Raw genomic sequence first — 20214 nt, forward strand, 5'->3', positions numbered from 1 at the left:
ATTGGACACAATTGACCTATGTTAGAGAATTACTATTAGATGAGTAATATTAAGCAAAGGAAATAAGATCTTTCTGTACCTCAGAACATACTGGGAGTTGTGGGGAGCGGCAGGAAATGGCAGCTCAAGAAGTATGCAGACTGGGCTGTAGGAACAGGGTTGATTTAGGGAATGGGGATGTGCTTTGTAATAACTGAGGCTTGTAAAACCAGCAGTTCTTTCTAAAGAAGAGCTATATGGGGTAAAAATATATTAGACTCTTCAGTGTCTATAAGAGGCAAAAGTACAAGGAAGACAAGAAATAGATTGTGGCAGACCTGTGGGAGTGCTATTTTTTATTGCCCCTTTTTTTTTTTTTTTTTTTTAACAAACACTACACTGTCATATAGCTACCAAAACCTGATTAAAGTAGTCAAGGAATAAACAGAGCAAGATTTCATCAGAATGCATTTGTGTTTCCAATGGGAAATTGCATGCTGAAGGCAGGTCCAGTACACTGAAAAAACACTGAATGATTAATGGACACGACACTAGTCCACAAGACAAATACAAGCCCTGTAACACCACCAAGCAGCTCAAGATACAAAAACACTGGAGGTGTTTTTGCAGAACAGTTTTATGCAGAGCAGCTGAAACCTTGCTGCTAAATCCTGGAACTTTTGGGCGCTGCTTCCCAATTTACTTTTACATACTAACCCACTGGATAGGGTAAATCCTGGAAAAAAATTACCCATATCATAAAACCAGCCTATATTCCTTAGTACAAGGCTTTACAGTATTGCCTTATTAAAATTGCTAGTCTTAAAACTTCTTCAGCTAAAGTAAACTTCCTGAGAGAACTATAGGTGTCAGCACTCAGTTTAAAAATGTGTAAGTATGTGCTTAACTCTACTGAGACGTGAAGTTTCACTGAGATCAGCAGCACTGCTTAAGTAAAGTTACATTTGGAGGAGTGTCTTGAAGGTCAGGCCTCAAGTACGAAAGTACTTCAGATTCATATTGGCTGCTGGATAACACCAGCAGCAGGCACCTGGATTGCAGTACCAGTGACGTGATGTGATTCGCTATAGCAAATAATTATACTTCCATCTCTTGGAAGGCTGCATTATCTCTTTTAAACCTTATGTATTCAGGCAGGGAAAAAAGTCAGTGTGCCTAAACTTTGAGTATGCTTCTTATAATTACAAAGCTAATATGCAATCTGAACGTGTCTCCATTTTAATCTCTGTGGACCTGATTCTGCAGTCAGTCTTTCAAGGTGCACCTCTGATCCCTGCTGGACTGTGCAAGGAGTGATGCACTATTCTGGTTCCCGAACTAGGAATCCTGCCTTTCAGGAACTTAGTTCTGCAGCTGGGACTGGGATCACCACTGTAAGATGGATTTTGCAATTTGTAAGAACTGCAAAATCAGGCTTTTTGGGGAAAATGGACTTATTATGGGGCAAGTGTTTATCTCTGCTCACCGGCACTCAATGAAACACTGGCCGATCTGATCCTGGAGAGTTTCCTTGATGTTGAGCCCCTCCGTTTCTCTCAGCATGTCCTTGATGAATGCCTCCTCATGTCTCTCCCGGACCTCACCTTCCAGGGCATTTATTTGCCCAGCATGCATCTGCGAAATACTCATTGCCTTTAAGTGAGGAGGTAGGCTCTGAAAACAACAAGAGGAGAAAACAAAAGGTACGAATTAAAGAAATTAATATAAACTGGAATGCTAGGTTGACAGTGAATCTAAGCTTAAGCCTTAATTTATTTGTGGGAAGCCAGGAAAAAACCCTGTGCTCATAAAAAGTGACTGGATGCACACAATGGTCTATTGTTAGTGTTTCAGCATTAATTAACAACATCGCAATGTACAAAAACAGCCTTTCCAGCGTGGGATCCTGGGATCTCAATGAGACAGGTGAGAAAGCTGCTGTTCTGCAAATGCCAACTTTATCCATGTCAGAAGGGTGCCAGAGATTTTTTAATTGAATTTTCAAATGTTTGGACTTCCCATTGGCACTTTTTAATTAGCCAGTATTGTTTTTAATTTGTTCACTTAAATTTTTATATGCACTGCTTGGTCAGTGGTTTCCTGGTATTTTGTTGCAGCTGGTCATATTCCTTTAGGAAATCAACTTCCCTTGAGGAACAACAACAACAAAAGAATAAACAAACCCCCAAACACTGTAATAAAAATCATAGCTCCCCAAGTTTCCCATGATTTGATAACCTTGGCAAGAAGGACTTCTAAGCCAGTTTAAAGTCTTACAATAATTTCTGCTTTGTGATTGATTTTACATGTGTACTTTGAGAGAGAAAAATGAAAGTCTTTCTGGTATGCAAATACAGAAGCATGAAAAATACCATCTGTGTGGGTGGTCTCTAACTTTGCATTTTTTAGTTTGCAGTGGTTGATAACATTAAGATGTTCCCAGTGTTTTACGAGCTATTACTACCTTGTAAGTGTTAGAGAAACGTGTATTTTCAAAATTAACTTGTAAATTAGCTTTGGTGTTTTTGCAATTCTAGAACAAAATATTTTCCACATACTTGGGAAGTAGTAATCATATTGTCTGACAGTGTATGTCAAATTTAAGAATGGAAAAGAGGAGAAAATATGATAATCTGGTTTTGTAATATGGTGTGTTTTACTCTTCAGAATTAGTGACTATCTGACATATAGGTGGCGGCATATGTGAACCAAAGCCTAGGACTGTTGGTTTGCCTGAAAAAAACTTACACTATTCTGCTCTGGCCTTCCGCTTCCAGAATGTATAGAAATTGTCCTTAAATCAGCATATCTCAGACTAATTTAGTAATACATTCTCCTTGCTTTGTTGATGTATTTTCTACTGTGCTCCAAGTCCTAATTCCAGAGGTCTCCCACAAAGACAAAAAAGCTTTTTATCAAAGGTTTGGCCAGCTTATATTTAAGATCTGTTATTCAGTGTTTTTCCATGCTTCAACCAGGTTCCAAAAATCACTAACAAGTGCCAAGCAAATTTGGTTTCAGAAAGTACACAGCGGGATTGCACACTATCCAAAGTAAGTGCAGAGGCCCCATTCAGGAAAGCAGTTTACTGCCTTCCCTGCATCTGCAATGTGTGACTCGCACTATGCAGAAGGAATTGGTCAAGGCCACCAGTGTAAAATATACAGGAGGAAACAAGAGCAGCATACTTTTGAAAGGTGGCTGTACATGCTCTCTTCCTGAATATGTGACCCAAAATGTTGCCTTGAGATGTTACCTTCACTCATGTTTCAGTTTCCAGAGAAGTCAAGTGTTTCCAGTCTTCACCAGCACCTATTTTTAAGTATGGCACAGCTAATATTAATACTATTTATTTGTATTTCACCTGGATTTTCACCATTGTTTGCCTTACTAATATTAAATGAACCTCAGAATAGCCAGATGTGATGATGCTTTCTCAGGGCTCATTTGGAAACCAGAAGAGGACCCACGAGGCTTGCTTCCCAGATTGAGATCTAGAAACAAGATCCACTTCCCTCAGGCAGTTTCCCACTCAACTTTTGCTTCACTACAGTAATGCTCAAGGGACTGCTTTTCTGAGAAGTTCCCATCAGAGTACTGCTGCCTAGAGGTACTGGTAGCAGGGCTGCTACTGAAAGGATGAGCTAGCTAGAGCCCACATGACTCTTCCATGTCTTTGTATACTGCCTTAGCACAGTCTGAACAGACTGAATTACGCAGAGGACAACCTACTAGACTTCCTAACTAGATGCTCACCATGGGGCGCTGGGGAAGGGCTGTTTCATTTAGAAATATGTTTTCCAGTGTTTCCTGCTGAAGATACGCAAGAAGAAAAGGGATAGAGGAAAGAAATTTGGGAGCACAAGAAAGGGACTGAATGAGTATTACCATGAGCGAAGGCAGTTGTGAAAGCTGAAGACGTCCTGCTGGGTGGGCAGAAGGCCTCCCCTCCTGTCTCCTTCGGGAAGCAACAGAATCCATATTCAAGCCTAGGCAAACTCGGTGCGAGGGGCAGAAGGATACCTCCAGCTTTAGTGAGACTGATCTGCAGCTGAGGCAGAAAGACAGGCTCCACTGCAGGACGCATCTGAACATTTAAGGGTGAAATGTTGTGAGATGGCTCACCAGATGAACAGCTTATTGGTGCTGGGAAGGGGCAGTCACCCCTCCACCCTAACTCCTGGATGTCCCTCCCTTCTCCTGCACAGGCGCTGGCACTCACCTGACCCTGCGGTGAACCAGTTCAGCTCTCTACGAAGCAGAAAATAATCCCTTTTATCTTTCCTCCCCCTCCCACTTCCTCAGGTTAATTGTCTCTTGGTATACCAGTGTGAATCAGCCAGCTAAGGAGGCAGCTGAGGGCCAGAGCCATAGCAAGGGTAGTGGTGGGTGAGCATGGGACCAAAACAATGTGGAGAGCTGGATGGCCTGTGCAGCAGCACAGACAGGAGAGCGCCTCTTCACCATCTCTGAACCTTTCCTCTGTTCAGCTCTTCCTCTGAACTGCTCTCCACTGAGTCCTGAGGGAACCTTTGATGACCAGCTACTTGTCACTGCAAATTTACTATCAGCATATCTTTCATCAGTACCAAAGCCAGATGAGGTAAGAACTGTTTGAACTGGCAGGAACATGCCCACGTGAGCAAGACCAGAAGTAGGAGATTCTTATCTCTAAGTGAATTAACACAGACCATATCTACACTTGAGTCCACAGTCATGAAGCTGGGGTGGACACAGTCCAGGCAGCTCTGAACCAGCTGGCTCAGATGCTGATAGCAACAGGGCTACAGAACATGCTCTAGTCTGCAAAACCCCACCAAGCCCTGAGTAAATATTTGTGCAGCTACCTGTCTGAGCACCATACAGTTATCAATATATCTGCTGATACTAGTTTATGACCTGCACTCAAAGCCCTAAGGCTGAATTACAGACGTAACCTTGTAGAACAGCTTATGAAAAGAGCTCTGTTGTATTTGTTCTTCATATATTTTTCATTTTCTTTTCCGAAGACTGTTTTACTACAAGAAAACAAAAGAAACAGGAAACGCTTCTACCAACAAGAGTCCAGCTACCCACCTTCAATAACCCACTAAAGAAAGGGATGAAAGAGAAAGCGTAAGCTGGTAAAACCATATGCTTGTTTGACTGTCTTTTTTTCCAATCCTATTGATTTCTTGTTATTAAGATTTTCTAAATTAAGGTATGTGGAAAAGAGTTTATTTACATGGAGGAAAAGGCTGTTGCTGATGTGAAATGTGCTGTTACTTGTTCCAGCTTCCATTGCTGAGAAAACGGAGCTGGCTCAGACCTAGACAGCCAGATAAGCTGGGGAGGAGGGTAGGTGTTGGAGAGAGGCCAACAAGATAGGATGACATGGCAGGTACAAAAAGACACTTGATCTGGGCAGGGGTCGGTGCTGCCAGGCAAGCTGTTGCGATGGGTAGCAGGGAGATACGTTAATAACAAATGACATCCTTTGGAGTTGGCCTAGCGGTGGACAGACGGTTGCCAAACCAGGGGCTCTTCCTGTAGTGCAAAAGCTCTGGCAATAGCACGCTCCAGCTCAGATGCATGAGGGAGAGTATGAAACGAAGAGCAGAGTTGGCTGTGATAAATGAGTCCTGAAGGATTCGTGGCTGTCTAATGTGGAACATACGCAGCGCGCCCTGTTTGAGTGAAGACCAGGAGGCCGACATGTGTCAGGAACCGAAGGCTGGCTTCTGTTCTGGGGGAGGAGGAGGCGGCGGCAAGCGTTGAACAGCAGTGAGGAAATCATGCCACAGTTATTTGATTTTTAAGTAAAACATTACAGGTGAACATACAACTGGCCTGACTTTCCATGCTGTGACTTTGAAATAAATGCAGTTATGTTAACAAAAAATTAATTGGACTTGAGGAAAACAAGGATGAGGAAATATCAAAAGAAATTAAGCATATGTGGGCTAATAAGTAAAATGGAGACTATATTAAACAGTGCTTCCCTGGCCTATAAGAACTGATCTAAGTGTACTTAAGGGTGTGAACGATCAAGAAAAGGAATCAGTTGGTAGAGCATAGGTAGAAAGCGAAAAGAGGAAATAGATAAAAGTTGAGTGTGGAAGCCGTCTTGGGTCTTCAAATGGAGACAGAGTCTGTACGACAGCCCTGGTGGAGTTTGTGTGCTCCTGTCAAGGAGCAGACTTCAGAAGAAAGTACGTGTCAAGAAGCTTTGGCCGTCTGAGGATGCAAGAGAAAATAGGTACTGAAATGGCAGAAAGAGTGCCAAGACAGATGGTCAGTGTGAGAGGATGGTTTCAAACAGCTCCAGCAGGAATGCCTCGCTGCTGGCCAGTCTCTGACCTGTGCCTTCCAGTATTGCAGATCAACTTCCCATGTGCCTGCATGCTTGTTCTGGAGCTCTAAAGAGTTATACTGAGACAATATGATGAGTGCCGCTTATATAGAGCTCTATACTTAATGTGCACGTTAAGGAAGACAAAAGCCAATTTATTTCTAACATCACTTCTCTCAGCACCTCTAATGTTTCTGCTTCTGAATCAAAGGGAGGCATTCTACAGTGAGATACTAATAAATAGCTTTTCCTTGGGGGAAGAAGCATTTTCCCATCTTTAAGAAATTTCTTTGGCCATGTGAAATTCAAATTTGTTAACTTGCCCTACAAACAGCAACTCATTTAGAAACAAATTACAAATATTAGATGGAGACAGTGAACTTGATAATGCAATGCTGCCACATCAGTTGTAGAATAATGCATCTTAATGAAGGCTTCCCATGTGAATAAACCATTATATTTACAAGCTTTTCACAGTTAATGACCCAGAACTGGATAACGAAGCTCACATTTTTAGTGTGGTCCTCTGTCAGCAAAAGTATACATATTAATAATTGATGTTGCTGTAGAAATAGGACATAATATGAAGATTCCTGAGTTTGTGGGAAAATAGGAGTACATGGTCCATTAACTTAAAATGCTTATCTAATGTTTGATGGGCTTTGTCTTTAAAATCCTTGTTTAAATTAATAAGGCAAAATGGACATTTGTCTAAAAGAGAATTTTATTCCAACTCATCAGTCTCAAGTATGCTGATGAGAGGCTGTTTGATTCTTTACTCCTTCTCCGCCTATCCTCCCCAAAGAGAACTTAGGTTTTACGGAAGTGGGAGACCCACCAGCAGAAGGAAGGAAGAAGTTCCCTACACCTCCCAGGTAAGCCAATGTGATGAAAGTCTCTGTACGTTTTCCCTTTTCGACTTAAGAACTCGATTGCATAGATCACTCTTTCCTAGCTTGAAAAGCCTGCCTTTCTGCTTAGTCAGCTCAACAGCTCTTTCCAACACAGACTGCGTTATTGTTCATTATAAAACACTTAGAGGTGTGCAGGCTGGCTGAACATGCTTAAGGCTACAGTTCTACATACAGGAGGCCCCATGCTGTGGAACTAACTGCTCTTCAATTGTTCCATTACGACTACACTTACAAGGAAAGATAGTCTTCATTTCAATGAAATAAATACATTTCATTTTACTTCACGTTTTAAGGCTAACATTCATATTATGCCTGAAAGGTAGATTTACTACAGCTTTTATTACTGGGCACTTAATTTAGGACAGCTTCTTTTCTTAGACCTAAAACAGTACAGCCAAAACACCCACTGAATGGTTTTATGGGACTTCTTCAGTAAATGTTCTACTACAGACAGTACTGTCCATAATTGTAATCTTTTGATAGATGTAGTAGTTGTGTAGCATTTTGCTGCAGATTGCTCATTTTCAGAAGTAGTATAGTTTGCTTCTCTGAAGGGCTTTATTTCCTAAGCAAAGTAAGTATTTTTAATGGTCATTTATTTTCACCAGTAGTGAAAGTGAGATTTTTTTTTTTTTTTTTTTTTTACATTTGGACTACACAGACAAGTAACTCCTTACCAGTAGACTAAAGGAATTTACCACCTAAGCAACTGAGATCCTGTTCTTTACTCATGACTCTTATTCTACTGAATTTTAAATGGTGATCCAAATTATCTTTAAAAGTTTGGTATTAGAGTCAGCTATGTTCTTGTTTTTTCATTTCCTCAGTGTATTTTGTCTGGCTGCAGGAAGAATGTATCTTAAAAATGTCTCTTGTCTTACGAAGATCTTATTCATATAGGTTCCATGGTACACAAATGGTGATAGCCACATCAATTATATGGCTGAATTCCTAAATTAGGCACAAAAAAGGAACAACTAAGAAAAATATATTGCATTCATTAAAGCTTCCCTACTATATGATTCACTTCAATGGCTTTGCCAATTAAAGTAATTGTCATATGCATTCAAACAAAGCATTTGTAGTAAGAGGCCTGGTTAGAAAAATATTGAAAATGGCTGTTCTATAGATTTATATTATCTATATATAAAAAAATATTGACATGCAACGCTTTTTAATAAGATGAAAGAAAATTTAAAGTGGAGAAAATATTTATATTCATGACCATATAAGTTTATGTAATTTTGGCTATGTTTATTTCTGATATTATACCTGGGCATGCTGTCAAACTTCCACTAAAAATGGCAAGTATGTCTTGGACTCTGAAAGGCAGTGATTTCATTGTTAATGTGACTCCAGCCAATGAAAGCCAAATTATTTAGTGGACTTCTTGCTTCCCAGAGTCTTTCTATTTCAAAAATAAGCAGGTTTTAAATTTCTATTGAAAACAGGACAGATTAGTTATCACTGTTTAGATGTATATGTATGCCTGGTGAAATAACATATAGCTTTGTGCTGACATCTAAATGTCATCTAGGTTGCAAGTAAAACAAAAGTCATTTTAATCTTATGCTTGATAAAAACGCGCCTGGTGTGTACCACTACTGTAACTGCCCACTTTCAAGAGCTGAAGAAATATTTTACATTTCACTTACTTATGGAGTTTGCAGTTTGTTAAATCCCATATAATATTTATTTAGTCATAGTCTAATGTTTACACAGAAGGCTATTCTGGGAAATGCTAATTTTTTTTTCTGACTGGATAAAATGAATTATATTTATCAGGAATTCAAAGAACAAGGAATGTTTGGGAGACTGTTTTCTCAGATATAAATAAAAGCATTATCCAAGACAACATGCCTAAATTAGGGTATGTTTCAAAGAGGTAAGAAGAAGAGAACAGTGTTTTTATTTAGGACCACATAGATCCTTTCATGTGAAAAGGATATAGGAGAAGGAAGGACGATGGAAATGCTACGTGAGAAAATCACAGATCAGCACGTACTGTGCCAGTACCTCTTTGGTAAGGGCTGAAGTTACACAATAGAACAGTGTGAGAGCTGTGTAACTGTAAATCAATAGATGTATCTGTGAGACAAGAAGGTGTTTATGTGTATGCATGTGCAAAGCATGCAGGGCTCAGTCCTGTAAATTGTTTAAGCATGTACAGCGCTTGGATCCAATGGGATTGATTACTTGTGCTCATTATGTGAAAACATGAGCAAGGGGATGTCCAGGCCTTCGGACTGCTCCTGCCTCAAAGTTGCAACAGTAGTAGTCTGAGCCCCTAAATTGGGATGGATTTTGTTTTGTCTTTTCCTGTTCCTTGTTCATAGGCTCCACCTACCCTTCCATAAATCAGTCTGATTGCAAACTGTTTATCCTAAAATTTTATGTTAAAAACAGCTTTTCCTCTTTCCAGTAGCCTGTGTTCTGAGATTGTAAGTATAACTTCCTGCAGGGCCTACCCTGTTAGGAGAGTCTGTTAGCGGGAGCGCGGAGCGTAGATCCATTATTAGGCTTGGGCTGTCTCGCACCACCCTGAGGCAAAGCAGTTGCCAAAAACCAGTTCACACATCCAGTTACACTAGGCTGAGAGCTAGTTTGCACTGCAGCAAAATGAAACAACCACAGCAGCCTCTAACTGTGGTGTTTAATGACAGAGAACTTATAAATGCCAGAAACAGACAAGTGGAATTACTAGTTTAAAAACTGGAAAAATGGTACATTATAATTGGGCTGTAACAGTAAAATAGTCAGAGCAAGGAAACACAGGTTTGTTTGGACAGCACATGCATGTTTTCAAGACAATTTAATGTGTTTTTTTGCCACATCAGTGTGGTCAGTGTGGCTTAAACACATGCCTATGCTTGGAACATTGGTTACGGTGGTCAGGCTGGAGCTGGTAGTAAACAGCACTGTGGCAGCAATGTGAGGAAGATGAGGAAACAGGTCAGGATACAGTTATCAAGATATATGTGCTCTTAGTGAGGCTTGCTTCTCTTTACAAATTAAACCGGTATTGCAAGTTGTGATTTATCGGAGATTTAGAAAAACATGTGCTAAGGGAATCATGCTGTTTCTGCAATTAAGCTTTAATAAATAATGATAATAATAAGCCTTTACTTTTGAGCCAAGAAAAATCTCTGGAACATAGGCTTCTACTCTGTCATCAAGCAAAAGATGAAACAGAATCAAATTCCAGAAGAGATACATAAATTTTTCTGAAGTAAGTAGACAGTAAAGAAAATAATATTGAATTAAGTAAAAGACTGGACAATTCCTGGTCTTTGTTGCAAATATTTCCTTTTTTTTTTGCTAACACAACTGAATTTTTCCAAAAAATGATTATTTAGTACTTCAAATGGACTAGCTCTTTTTGCAAAGCAGTCTTTTATATGAAAATAACATAGACGTTTTAAAAATAGTGATAATTATAAGAGAAATTATATTTATTGCAGTAAAAGTCAAGTCTCCTTTGGGATGGACTTGGAGTAATGGATGGCTAGGTCTTCTAATTTATCTAAGTCGTGCAGCATTAGAAAAGCAAATTCAACATATTTACACATGAAGATCTGTGGTCATTTTTTAGAGGGCTGACATGATCATACATCAAAGGGACTTGACCTTTGGAGCTCACTGCCTATCTATCAGTGTGAACCAACGCCTGCTTGCCACTCGCTTCCTTTGGAGACCGTGGAACGGAATGCAGCATGAAAAGTAAAAGGGAAACACAAAAGATGAACAGATTGGTTTTTTTTTAGATTTATTTAGAGGTATCCATTTTTTCCCCACATCCTTTGATTATATACTGGATAAAGAGTAATGAGCCTGAGTACAGAGCTGCAAACATCAATTCTCTTGCTCCTTAAATGGAGGTCAGGAAACAAATGCACTTACGTGTTTGGTTTTAATTCCCTTCATCCCTATGATCATATAGATTTCCTCCCCATAAACTAGGCTATTTACATCCTAGTTATCAGTTGCTCCTACCATCGGCCACCAAGAAGAGTGCTTGGCTGCGAACCCTCCAGTAACTGATACCAGACTTAGATTTCCTTCCTAAGGCTCTAGTCTTAAGACTCAACAGAAACTGTCATGGGATTTGATAGGAAATGATCCCTTGTTTTGCAAAAGGTATAATTTCTAATTAATTTTCAGTACATCCCAAATATTTACCATTTGAGGTCCACACTGGTTAAAATTTCTGGGAACTTTCTTTGCCTTAAACAGAGCCAGAATCGGCACCCAAAGCTCTGTTTAGCTATGCTAGCCACATTTACTGTTAATGGCCAGCAGATATTGAAGACAATAGTCCATAGGGTGTTATCTGTATTTAACGTGGCAAAATGTTACCATTTGGTAAATGTACATGTTACTTCCTAAAGATAAGATTTTAAGGTCATTCTTAACTGATGATACATGTTTGTCAGGTGTATGCTATAGGCACAATTAGTTTTCATAAACCTATAATGTAGCTAAGGACAATTCCATTGCTGGGTAAGAAAATAATCCAAATTGTCTCAGAGAAGCAGAAAGCATGTTTTAATCCAAAATTAAATTATTAGTTTATAAATTAATCATTTAATAACTGTGGAACATGGAGGTATAAATAAACCTACCAAACAGAGCAGCAATAAATGTTTCTGTAATGTAGTGCTGTGAAGCAGTTTTACTAGAACTTGGTACAAGGGCTGTGCTACTGTAGCTGAAGAGAGAACTGTGAGGCTTGACACCTGTTAGTGCCTAATGAAGGCACCCAAAGGATTGGTGGTGGCCAAAGAAAATGTCACCTGTAAAGAGTTTATTTTCTTTCTCAGGTACTTGCTAGGAAAGAAGATGCTGGTGGGAGGAGGAGATGTACCTTCTCTGATTGTGGGAGGAAGAGGTTCCTTCTTCTGGAAGGGGTGCCCTCATTTTTTTCTTTCGCCCCACACAATCTAACCGACCATGGACAGCTGTTCACTTCCCTGCATACTTTTGCAGTATGATGTGAGGAATATTTTGCTTGTTTCCTTATGGGTTTATGGAAATATTGATATATTAATATGGCAGTTTTAATATCCCTTTTTCCTGCTTTTGACATACGCTGGCTGGCAAAGGGGTGGGAGAAGATGACTTTGCTGCTTTAATTCTACTTCAAGGATAAGGCAGCTCAAGTGTCTTGGAATTATTAATTAAAAATTGATAAATAAAATTTCCTTGCTCTGTCATGACTGGGTCAAATTCCCTAGAACCTGGGGCAAATTCTACACTGCCTGTTTCCACATCTGCCACATACGTTGCACCGTGTATATATAGCACAAAAGCACGCAGCATAAGACAAATTGTGCTATTTCTGTGCCATCTATTATTTCAGTTTAGTTCTGTATTCCTTAGAGACTCTTTTTAAAATAGGAAAAATCTTAGAAACTAATTTCTCATCTTCTGCTAAATTACAAAAGTCTGAAGAACAAACAGAGTGTGGCATTTTATATTCTCTAGGCAGCACTACTTACCATCCCCAGAAATATCATTTCCTCTTCTCTCATTTTCTCTGTTTTCTTGCGCTGGATATATCCACGCCAAACCTGAATTGTAAACAAAACTCTAATGAGATAAATGGGCCTTGTTACAGCTTCCTTTACTGTGGCAGACACAGGAAAAAACAAATAGAGGAAGGAAAGGCACAATATACAATTGAAACTATTACTCTTTAACAGGTTGCCATCTGCTTTTTTTTTTAAAAAAAACAAGTTCTGAGGTTTGTTATCCCCTCACACTGGTATATCTAGCTTCTAAACACAACACTATCAGGGTTTCAAAAAGTGTTTACACTTAAGATTTAGACTGAGCTCTTGTTCTCATCAGGCTGAATTGTCTGAATTATTCATGTGCAAGGACTTTTTCTGGAATTTAGCAGTGATCTTCCTTTCTCATCTTTTCAAGATATGGAATGAACTCTTTCCCCAGAGATCACAGGAAAAGACATGAATTCCCTGAGATGCACTGGATTCCAAGGGGATGCCAGAAAGAGCAACTGAGGTCATAAAAATCAGAATGGAAAAACAACATGTAAGTTATAAAGTCATCCTGTATTGCCAGTGCAGGACTGTTGCCATTGATTGCACATCTAGGGTCCTGTCTCATTTTGTTAAGTGGTTTAAATGATGTATTTCACCTTGCTAGACACCCTGAAAGCTACCATTTCAGAATGCTTCCCCATCCTATGAGCTGTATTTCTGTCTACTGCTGTTCTTCTGAACAAAACATTGTAATTTGGTTCTGCCAGAACTGTTGTTAAATCAGAGATTTCACCTTTTGAATGGAAGTGGCAGCATCATCTAGATTTGGACCCAGCTGGACCTGTAGTTTAGTTTGTCTTTCTCGCTTCTCTTCAAGGTAAATTTGCTTCATGAATGCTGCTCGACGACGGCCTTGGCGAGCCCGTTCTGCAACCTGGATCGTTTTAATGGCTTCTTCAAATGTCATGGCCTTGACATGTTTCTTCAACAGCACAGCCAAAAAGGAATGGACAAAGCAAAGTATTAGACTTATGTGTTTTGTTAATTGCTTACCTCAGTTAGCAAATGAAACAACCAATGAACTTCTTTTGGAAACTTTCTGAGACAAAAAAATCCCTGTCACAAACAGCAGTGACTCCTGTCTCGGTGCTATCTTGCAATATTTTGGAAGTTTGAGATCGAGATGTGTTTTTCTGAGGACATTTAGGAGAAAGTGAACCTGACAAGTCGATGTGTGACAAGGAAAGACTGATGCTATAGTGGGAAGCAAGAATGGCTCTACACGGCTTATGTATCGTGCTGAACTTCATCCATTTGAGAAAAAAGACATAAGAACCACAGGGCTTTGTTCTATTAAAAGGACAATTTCTTAGGCTATGGAATGTCTTCCTCTTATTTTTCTGAAGGGATGGGTTTCTGGATGTGCTGCTGGGACCCCAGCTCTCTTGCTGAATGGAAGGACAGGCTGTTCTGAGCCAGCCCAGGCCTGGTCAGCCCAGCCCAAATAGAAGAGGCTTGGAGAAAAACATATCAGAACAGTGCAGCTGGAGAGAGGGACTCCCCCTTCTCACTCCCGAAAACTCTTGTGAACCCCTCATGCTCCCCATGGAAAAGCTGAATTATTGTCCTTTCTTGATGTTAATCCCCCTATTGGAGACAGTTCACATTTGATTCTTATATATAAATATTGTGTGGAGCTCACTATACTACATTTTCAGCAGGGCTTTCTATGACAGAATTACATAGAAGGACAAATGATCTGCAGAGCAGACTCCTCTGATGAACTCCACTGGTTTTGATGTATGTTAGACTGCTTGTAACAGCATTGCCATGGACACTGAAGAATACAGGGGTCTGTTACACAGCAGTTAGGATTCCCTCAGTGTACGTGGCTTGCTACGATGCGTGCAGAAGTGCTGACAACCCTCTAGCAATCCCAGTGGTGATTGAACTGGAAGTGCAGCACAGGGCACTGGACTCATACTGTGTGAGATATTTAATTCATGTTTATTGAATCCTGTGCCTCTCTTGTGACCTCCCGGCAAGGGAGATCTGGACCCTGCCTGTGTCCAAAGTGCGAGAGCCTGGTGCTCCCAGGTGAGCTGGCTGCACACCAGAAAGTCTCATCTGTAATGGATGCCATGCTGAAAAGGGGTGAGAGCAAAACTGTGGTAAACAAAAAAGCTTCAAGATGTAATGTGCCGAAACAGAGCATCTCCACAGACCAACATCAGACCACTAGAAGAACAGAGAATTTAGCAAGAGGTTTACTGTGGAGGCCAAGAGGGCTGCAGCTGCCCATTAAAGTTATCTAGCAGAGAGCCTGCGCTCTGTCTCTGCCTCTGTCTGACTGGTGCTGTTTCTTTCCCTGGGAACCTTCCCTCCGTTGCTTTCTGGCATCAACACACAGGCTTCCCCCACCAGCACAATTACTGGTGGAGCAGTGCAGCAGTTTGACTAAGTGGCCTGATCAGGACTGTCTCTTCTGGCTATAACATCTATGAATCGAAGTCATCCAGACATGTAGGCACAGTTGTTTATTTCAGGAGGTTAGCAACGACCGCTTGTAGGCAATGTGCCATTTCAAAAAGGTCAAAAGTATATCAAATCCAGAACAGTCTTCACTGGAGCACTCGTACTTCTCTGTAATGACTTCTGCTCTGCCAAAACTCAGTTTTCTACTCCTCCTAGCAGCTGCAGCTCTATAGCTGTACAGAAGAGACTGCAGTCTATGTTCAGAGGTTATAAATGACTGAATACTAACCGTTATGCTGACCTGAACTCTGAGTTTTGCCCGTTCCAGTTAGGAATCCTGGTTCAGTAAAACTTAAGCCCAACTTGATTTCAGTAGGACTAATTATGTGATGAGAGTGAGCTAGACAAATAAAGCACCTACTAAACTGGGCCAAAGTGCTGCCCTTTCTTCGACACTCTTGCACACATAAAGCGGAGTCGATTCATTTCAGTCTTAACCAGACTCAAGATGTGACAGGATATTGTCAGACAGGAAAATTTAATGTTGCTTTCTATTTGTGTCTTATCTATAAACAGACTTTTACTTCCGAATTGCTATAAAAGTACTTTTCACTTCAGTGGCTCATGTGTTCAGACATGCGTGTCTATAAACTAAAAATTTAAGCATGTTATTATGTAGGTATGTGGTACGCTTACCTCTGTTTGCAATCCAGCGTTAAGCAAAATCTGATCAAGTGTTTTCTCCCTCTGCTGCAGGACTTCCAGCTTTTCTTTAACAAAATACCTTGGGATGGGTACTTCAATGTCTTCCTAGAGGAATAAATAGTTATGAGATGCTTTTTAGAACTGCATTAAAATCACAATACTTATTAATAAAACACCTTTACAAAGCAATTAAATTGGACTGAGATTGTTGAATATTTCGGAGTGTTGGGGAATTTGACCTCTGTAACAGCTGCTGAGCTGTTACTTTGCAATTACTTAAGGCCTAATTCAACAAAAACAAATAAATCAACACAGTTTCTGAACTATGGCAGCACAGAAATCTTTCTTCTTATAATGGCTCAATTATATTATCAAACTGTTAAAATATTTGGCAGCGTTGCCAGAAATTTAAACATGATTTCCACTGAACTGAATACCTCTGGTTGTATGATCATCCCACTTCTTTTTTTTTAATCAACATGAAAAATACGTCTGTTCTCTTGCATTTTTTTAACCATTGCCAGGAACCAATGCACAATTCTGTTCATCTACAGGTATTTCTACCTGTAGACAAACTGTTACTGACTGTGACCATGATATCTCAGTCACTTCTCAAAATCAGGCATGATTAGAAGTGGCTGTCTTTACTCATTTCTATCATTAAAAAGATGTAGCTGATTCCCACTTCTACCGATTCTTCTCCTGTAGAATTTCACTCTTGTTGAGAAATGAAAAAAAGACACAAACAGGCAGACAAAAAAAAACCCAAAACACTCCAAAAGTTAAGATGCCGTGGAATGGCACAACCTGTTCTTTGTATCACATTGAAGACTGGAGACAATTCTTCAAGAATAATTACTGGCAAGTATATTTCTTTTGTGGGGGGTGGAGAGGGGTGGGGAATGTGTCTTCTAGATGTTTCAGGAACATCTAGAACATTTCCTTGAGCAAATGATTCACCCAGAGGGACAGGGGGAGACAGGCAGTACAGTTACCCTGTCTTGCTACTCATGGGGAGTTGTAGAGTCAAGTTATGCAATAATTTGTCCTCGGGTATATGTGGGCACTTGGTCCTTTTGCCCAATGAGCTTAAGACAGGTACAAGACTTGATGCTGCACTATCAGTGATCTCTGTTCTGTCTGATATGGAAACTTGGTGGGCTTTGACCTGCTCAGGGAGACCTTTGACTTGGTCCCTTGCAGCCTCAATGCCACCTCTGGTGCAGACAGATACAGAGGAGAAAAGTTCTGGCTGTAAAGAACAAGCACCGCTCCTGCCTTGACACAGACGCATGGTAAATGTGCTGCTTGTGAGTTCTAAGGCCTTCCAATTCCTAGAGCAAGAATTTGCAGGGAAGGCTGCGGCCAATGGAAACAGCCCCTGTGAACTGCCAACTTAAAGACTTCCTTAGTAATTCCCTCAGTTGCACACTGCGCAGACTGGGACACCCCTATTATGGCAGCATAAGAAAACTTCCAAGTAGGGCTGTGTTTATCCCTATTGATTTTAACAATGCAGAGGTGTGGTCTGCTGAAGTTTCTAAATATTTGTCTTGTTAAGTTCCCTGTTTGCACCTTCTAACATCCTTGACTGGTGATGGAAATTATTTTAAGTTGTACTTTAAGAGTGCAAATTGCTCTAGGATGGTTTACAAATCTGGCTGTCTTTAGGTATAAGAAATCAAGCGGTTTGTCTGGACACCCTCGCATAGAGGGCTTTTACACTGTCAGGTGGCAGTGCGAGTTGGTCAGGGTAGGGGTGATGAGTATCTCTGATGTCTAACCTGCGCTTTAATTACAAGTGATTCTGGACTGTGACTTTTACTGACTGTAAAGATGAGATCAAAGCCATAATACTGGGGCTGGAAGGGGTGGGGAGTAGCGAGACTATTTCTCTTCATCTCTTTTTGGGTCCCAGCATTGAAAAATTAGGTTTGTGATGTTTATCCTCAAGTCAAATTTGCAGCCTTTTAGCCACTCCCGGCTCCACATGGGATTTGTGTATCCAAATACCTCTAGAATTACCCCAGGAAATTGAGTGACTGAGTGTGTGGGAAGGCAACCGTACAAAAACACGAGGCACAGAACTAAGGAAAGATGAAGCTTGGCCTTACAGTGATATAGTAAAAAGTGTGCAGTATCATTGCATAAGATATAAAATGAGACTACTCTGTTGTATTCTCTGTGTTCGTGCTGGATTTTAGCCCATGATAATACAGTGAAAGGAAGGACTAGAGAGATTCTTTCTGGGCAAATTCTTTAAGAAACAGCAGTTACTTGTCAAGTACTGGGCAGTAATTTTGTTTTGGAATCAAAAATGCATGGTTATTTTATTAAAAAAACATAAATCTGTATTCCTGTCTACTATGGAAAATAATGTTTTCTCTGGAAAAGCCTGAAATCTCTTCAGTGTTTTTTGTTTGGTTGTTTTTTTTTTTTAGTACCTAGGTATGTCATGCCTTCTTAAAATTAAGCTGCAGTGCAGGAATTTGAATTTATGCTTGTTTTTAATAGATGTCAAGCATGACTTTTCAGACTTGCCAACTTTTTGCTGCAGGTGGATTTACTGATAAGTCATGAAAACAGCAGTGCTTAATGATTTCAAAATATGATTTGAGGGATCAGTTTCCCTGGAAATGTGTTTATGCTCCTCCAGTATGCTTTCTCATAGTTTAAAATAGTTCTCTGCCATGATGAACGTCATAAGGTAAAGAGCTGGTGAAAATTCATGGCAATTACTGTCCTAAATTTTCAGAGCAAAATATACATGCAATTGCAAACAGAAACATGTTTGCAAATCAAAATAATGCTATAACGATATTGGGCAATTTACCTAATGTTATAACTAGGATCCTGAAAAAAGCATTTAAGCTCTATTTTTTTCTTTAGAAAAGCTGTTAGCAGCGGTACTTGAATTTGACAATAGGTGGAGCTGTCTGCGAGAGAAGTAACCAGCTTTTTGCAGCTAATTTTTCATACTGCTTTTAGAGTACAGCTTCAAGACTTTGCCTTATTGTTGTATTCATCTGGTTTAGTGGGCTGTCTGTCAGGGGGCAGCTTTTATATTAGGCAATCCTAAACCCTGGACGTTGAATATGCTCCCAGCTCCTGCCTCCTTTATAATAAGAGACTTGTCTCAGACTTCTCACTTTAGTAGCTCATTGTACTACGAGCTAGTAGATCAGATCATGCAACTTTTAGCATTACCTGCAATCTCTGGGAAGAGGCCTGAGGCCAGGCTGATTCACAGTGATACAAAGGGCAGACTGAAATGGACAGTACCTTGGTTATCAGTTGCTCATCTTCTGTCTAATCCCACATTAAAAGCAGGTAGTGTCACGCTGCTGGTATTAATAGTGAAGCTGTCTAAGCTAATACGACTTCATGTTAGGACATGTGCAAGTGAAAGCTCCACAGAGCCTGTGCTGCTATGGAGAAGCAGAAATGTAACATATTGATCAAGCAGATCAGCTTTTAAAATCTTGCTCCAATATATAATGCTCATCATAGATCAACTATAGTCTGATCTTTAATAAAACTGCCATAATTACTGATCACCCAGTACACTAGTGAACATGCAGGAAGCTGAATCACTTGGTGGAACTTCACAGACTGCAAGTAAATGTGACTGTCCTTAAAATATAGGATAGGCAAAGTTCCTATAAATTTGCTCATAACAGAGGTAGGCCTACCGGGAGAAGCTTTAGATCTTCCAGGATATTATCAATGTAATGAAACTCCGAGTTCTCCAGCTCCACCATCTCTTTCTTCATCTCCAGGATTCGGCCAATCACGCCATCTAGTACTTGCCGAATCACTGTCCGTTTCTGCCAGTGAACGAGTTGGTCATGGGCTGTCTCCAAGCTACGGAAGATTTGCATGTATTTGATGTAGGAAGTGGCTAACATTTTGAATACTTTCACGCGGTCCTTCTCTGGCTGGAGGAACTCTTCTCTTTCTCTCCGGAGCTGGATGTCGAGGTCTTTCTGGGCATCTGTCCACATCTTATTGTAAGTGCTAATTGAAAAGAGGAGACTATGTTAACCCGACATGAAAGTAAGAGCTAGCGCACAATGATGCCAGGGCTCTATGTGTGTGGATTTCTCAAACAAGCAAGCCTGGAAATGTGAGCCGTTATATTTATAAAGAGATTTTAACTACAATGTATTTTAAAAGCCATTAGCAGAAGTTTCTCTTTTTGTTTTAAATATAGGAATCTTAAAATGCTGTTTTATTAATGAGAGCTTAAATGTTGAAAACGTCTTGACTTCATCCTTAACACATGCTTGAAGCTGGAACCCTGATA

General features: G+C 40.2%; 1 protein-coding gene across 1 annotated transcript in view; it reads right to left on the bottom strand.

Annotated features, from left to right (window-relative positions):
* DRC11 (dynein regulatory complex subunit 11) overlaps nt 1-20214 on the bottom strand; it is a gene marked incomplete at both ends in the record, with an annotated part of 125301 nt that overhangs the window by 80241 nt on the left and 24846 nt on the right. The window contains 5 exons of the mRNA XM_082311434.1: nt 1466-1653; nt 12723-12794; nt 13522-13710; nt 15900-16013; nt 19601-19925. Coding sequence (XP_082167560.1) covers nt 1466-1653; nt 12723-12794; nt 13522-13710; nt 15900-16013; nt 19601-19925 — 888 coding nt within the window. The remainder of the gene's footprint in view (nt 1-1465; nt 1654-12722; nt 12795-13521; nt 13711-15899; nt 16014-19600; nt 19926-20214) is intronic.

The sequence above is a fragment of the Platalea leucorodia genome (genome assembly GCF_965183815.1).
Source record: "Platalea leucorodia genome assembly, chromosome: 5".
Taxonomy (NCBI): Eukaryota; Metazoa; Chordata; class Aves; order Pelecaniformes; family Threskiornithidae; genus Platalea; species Platalea leucorodia.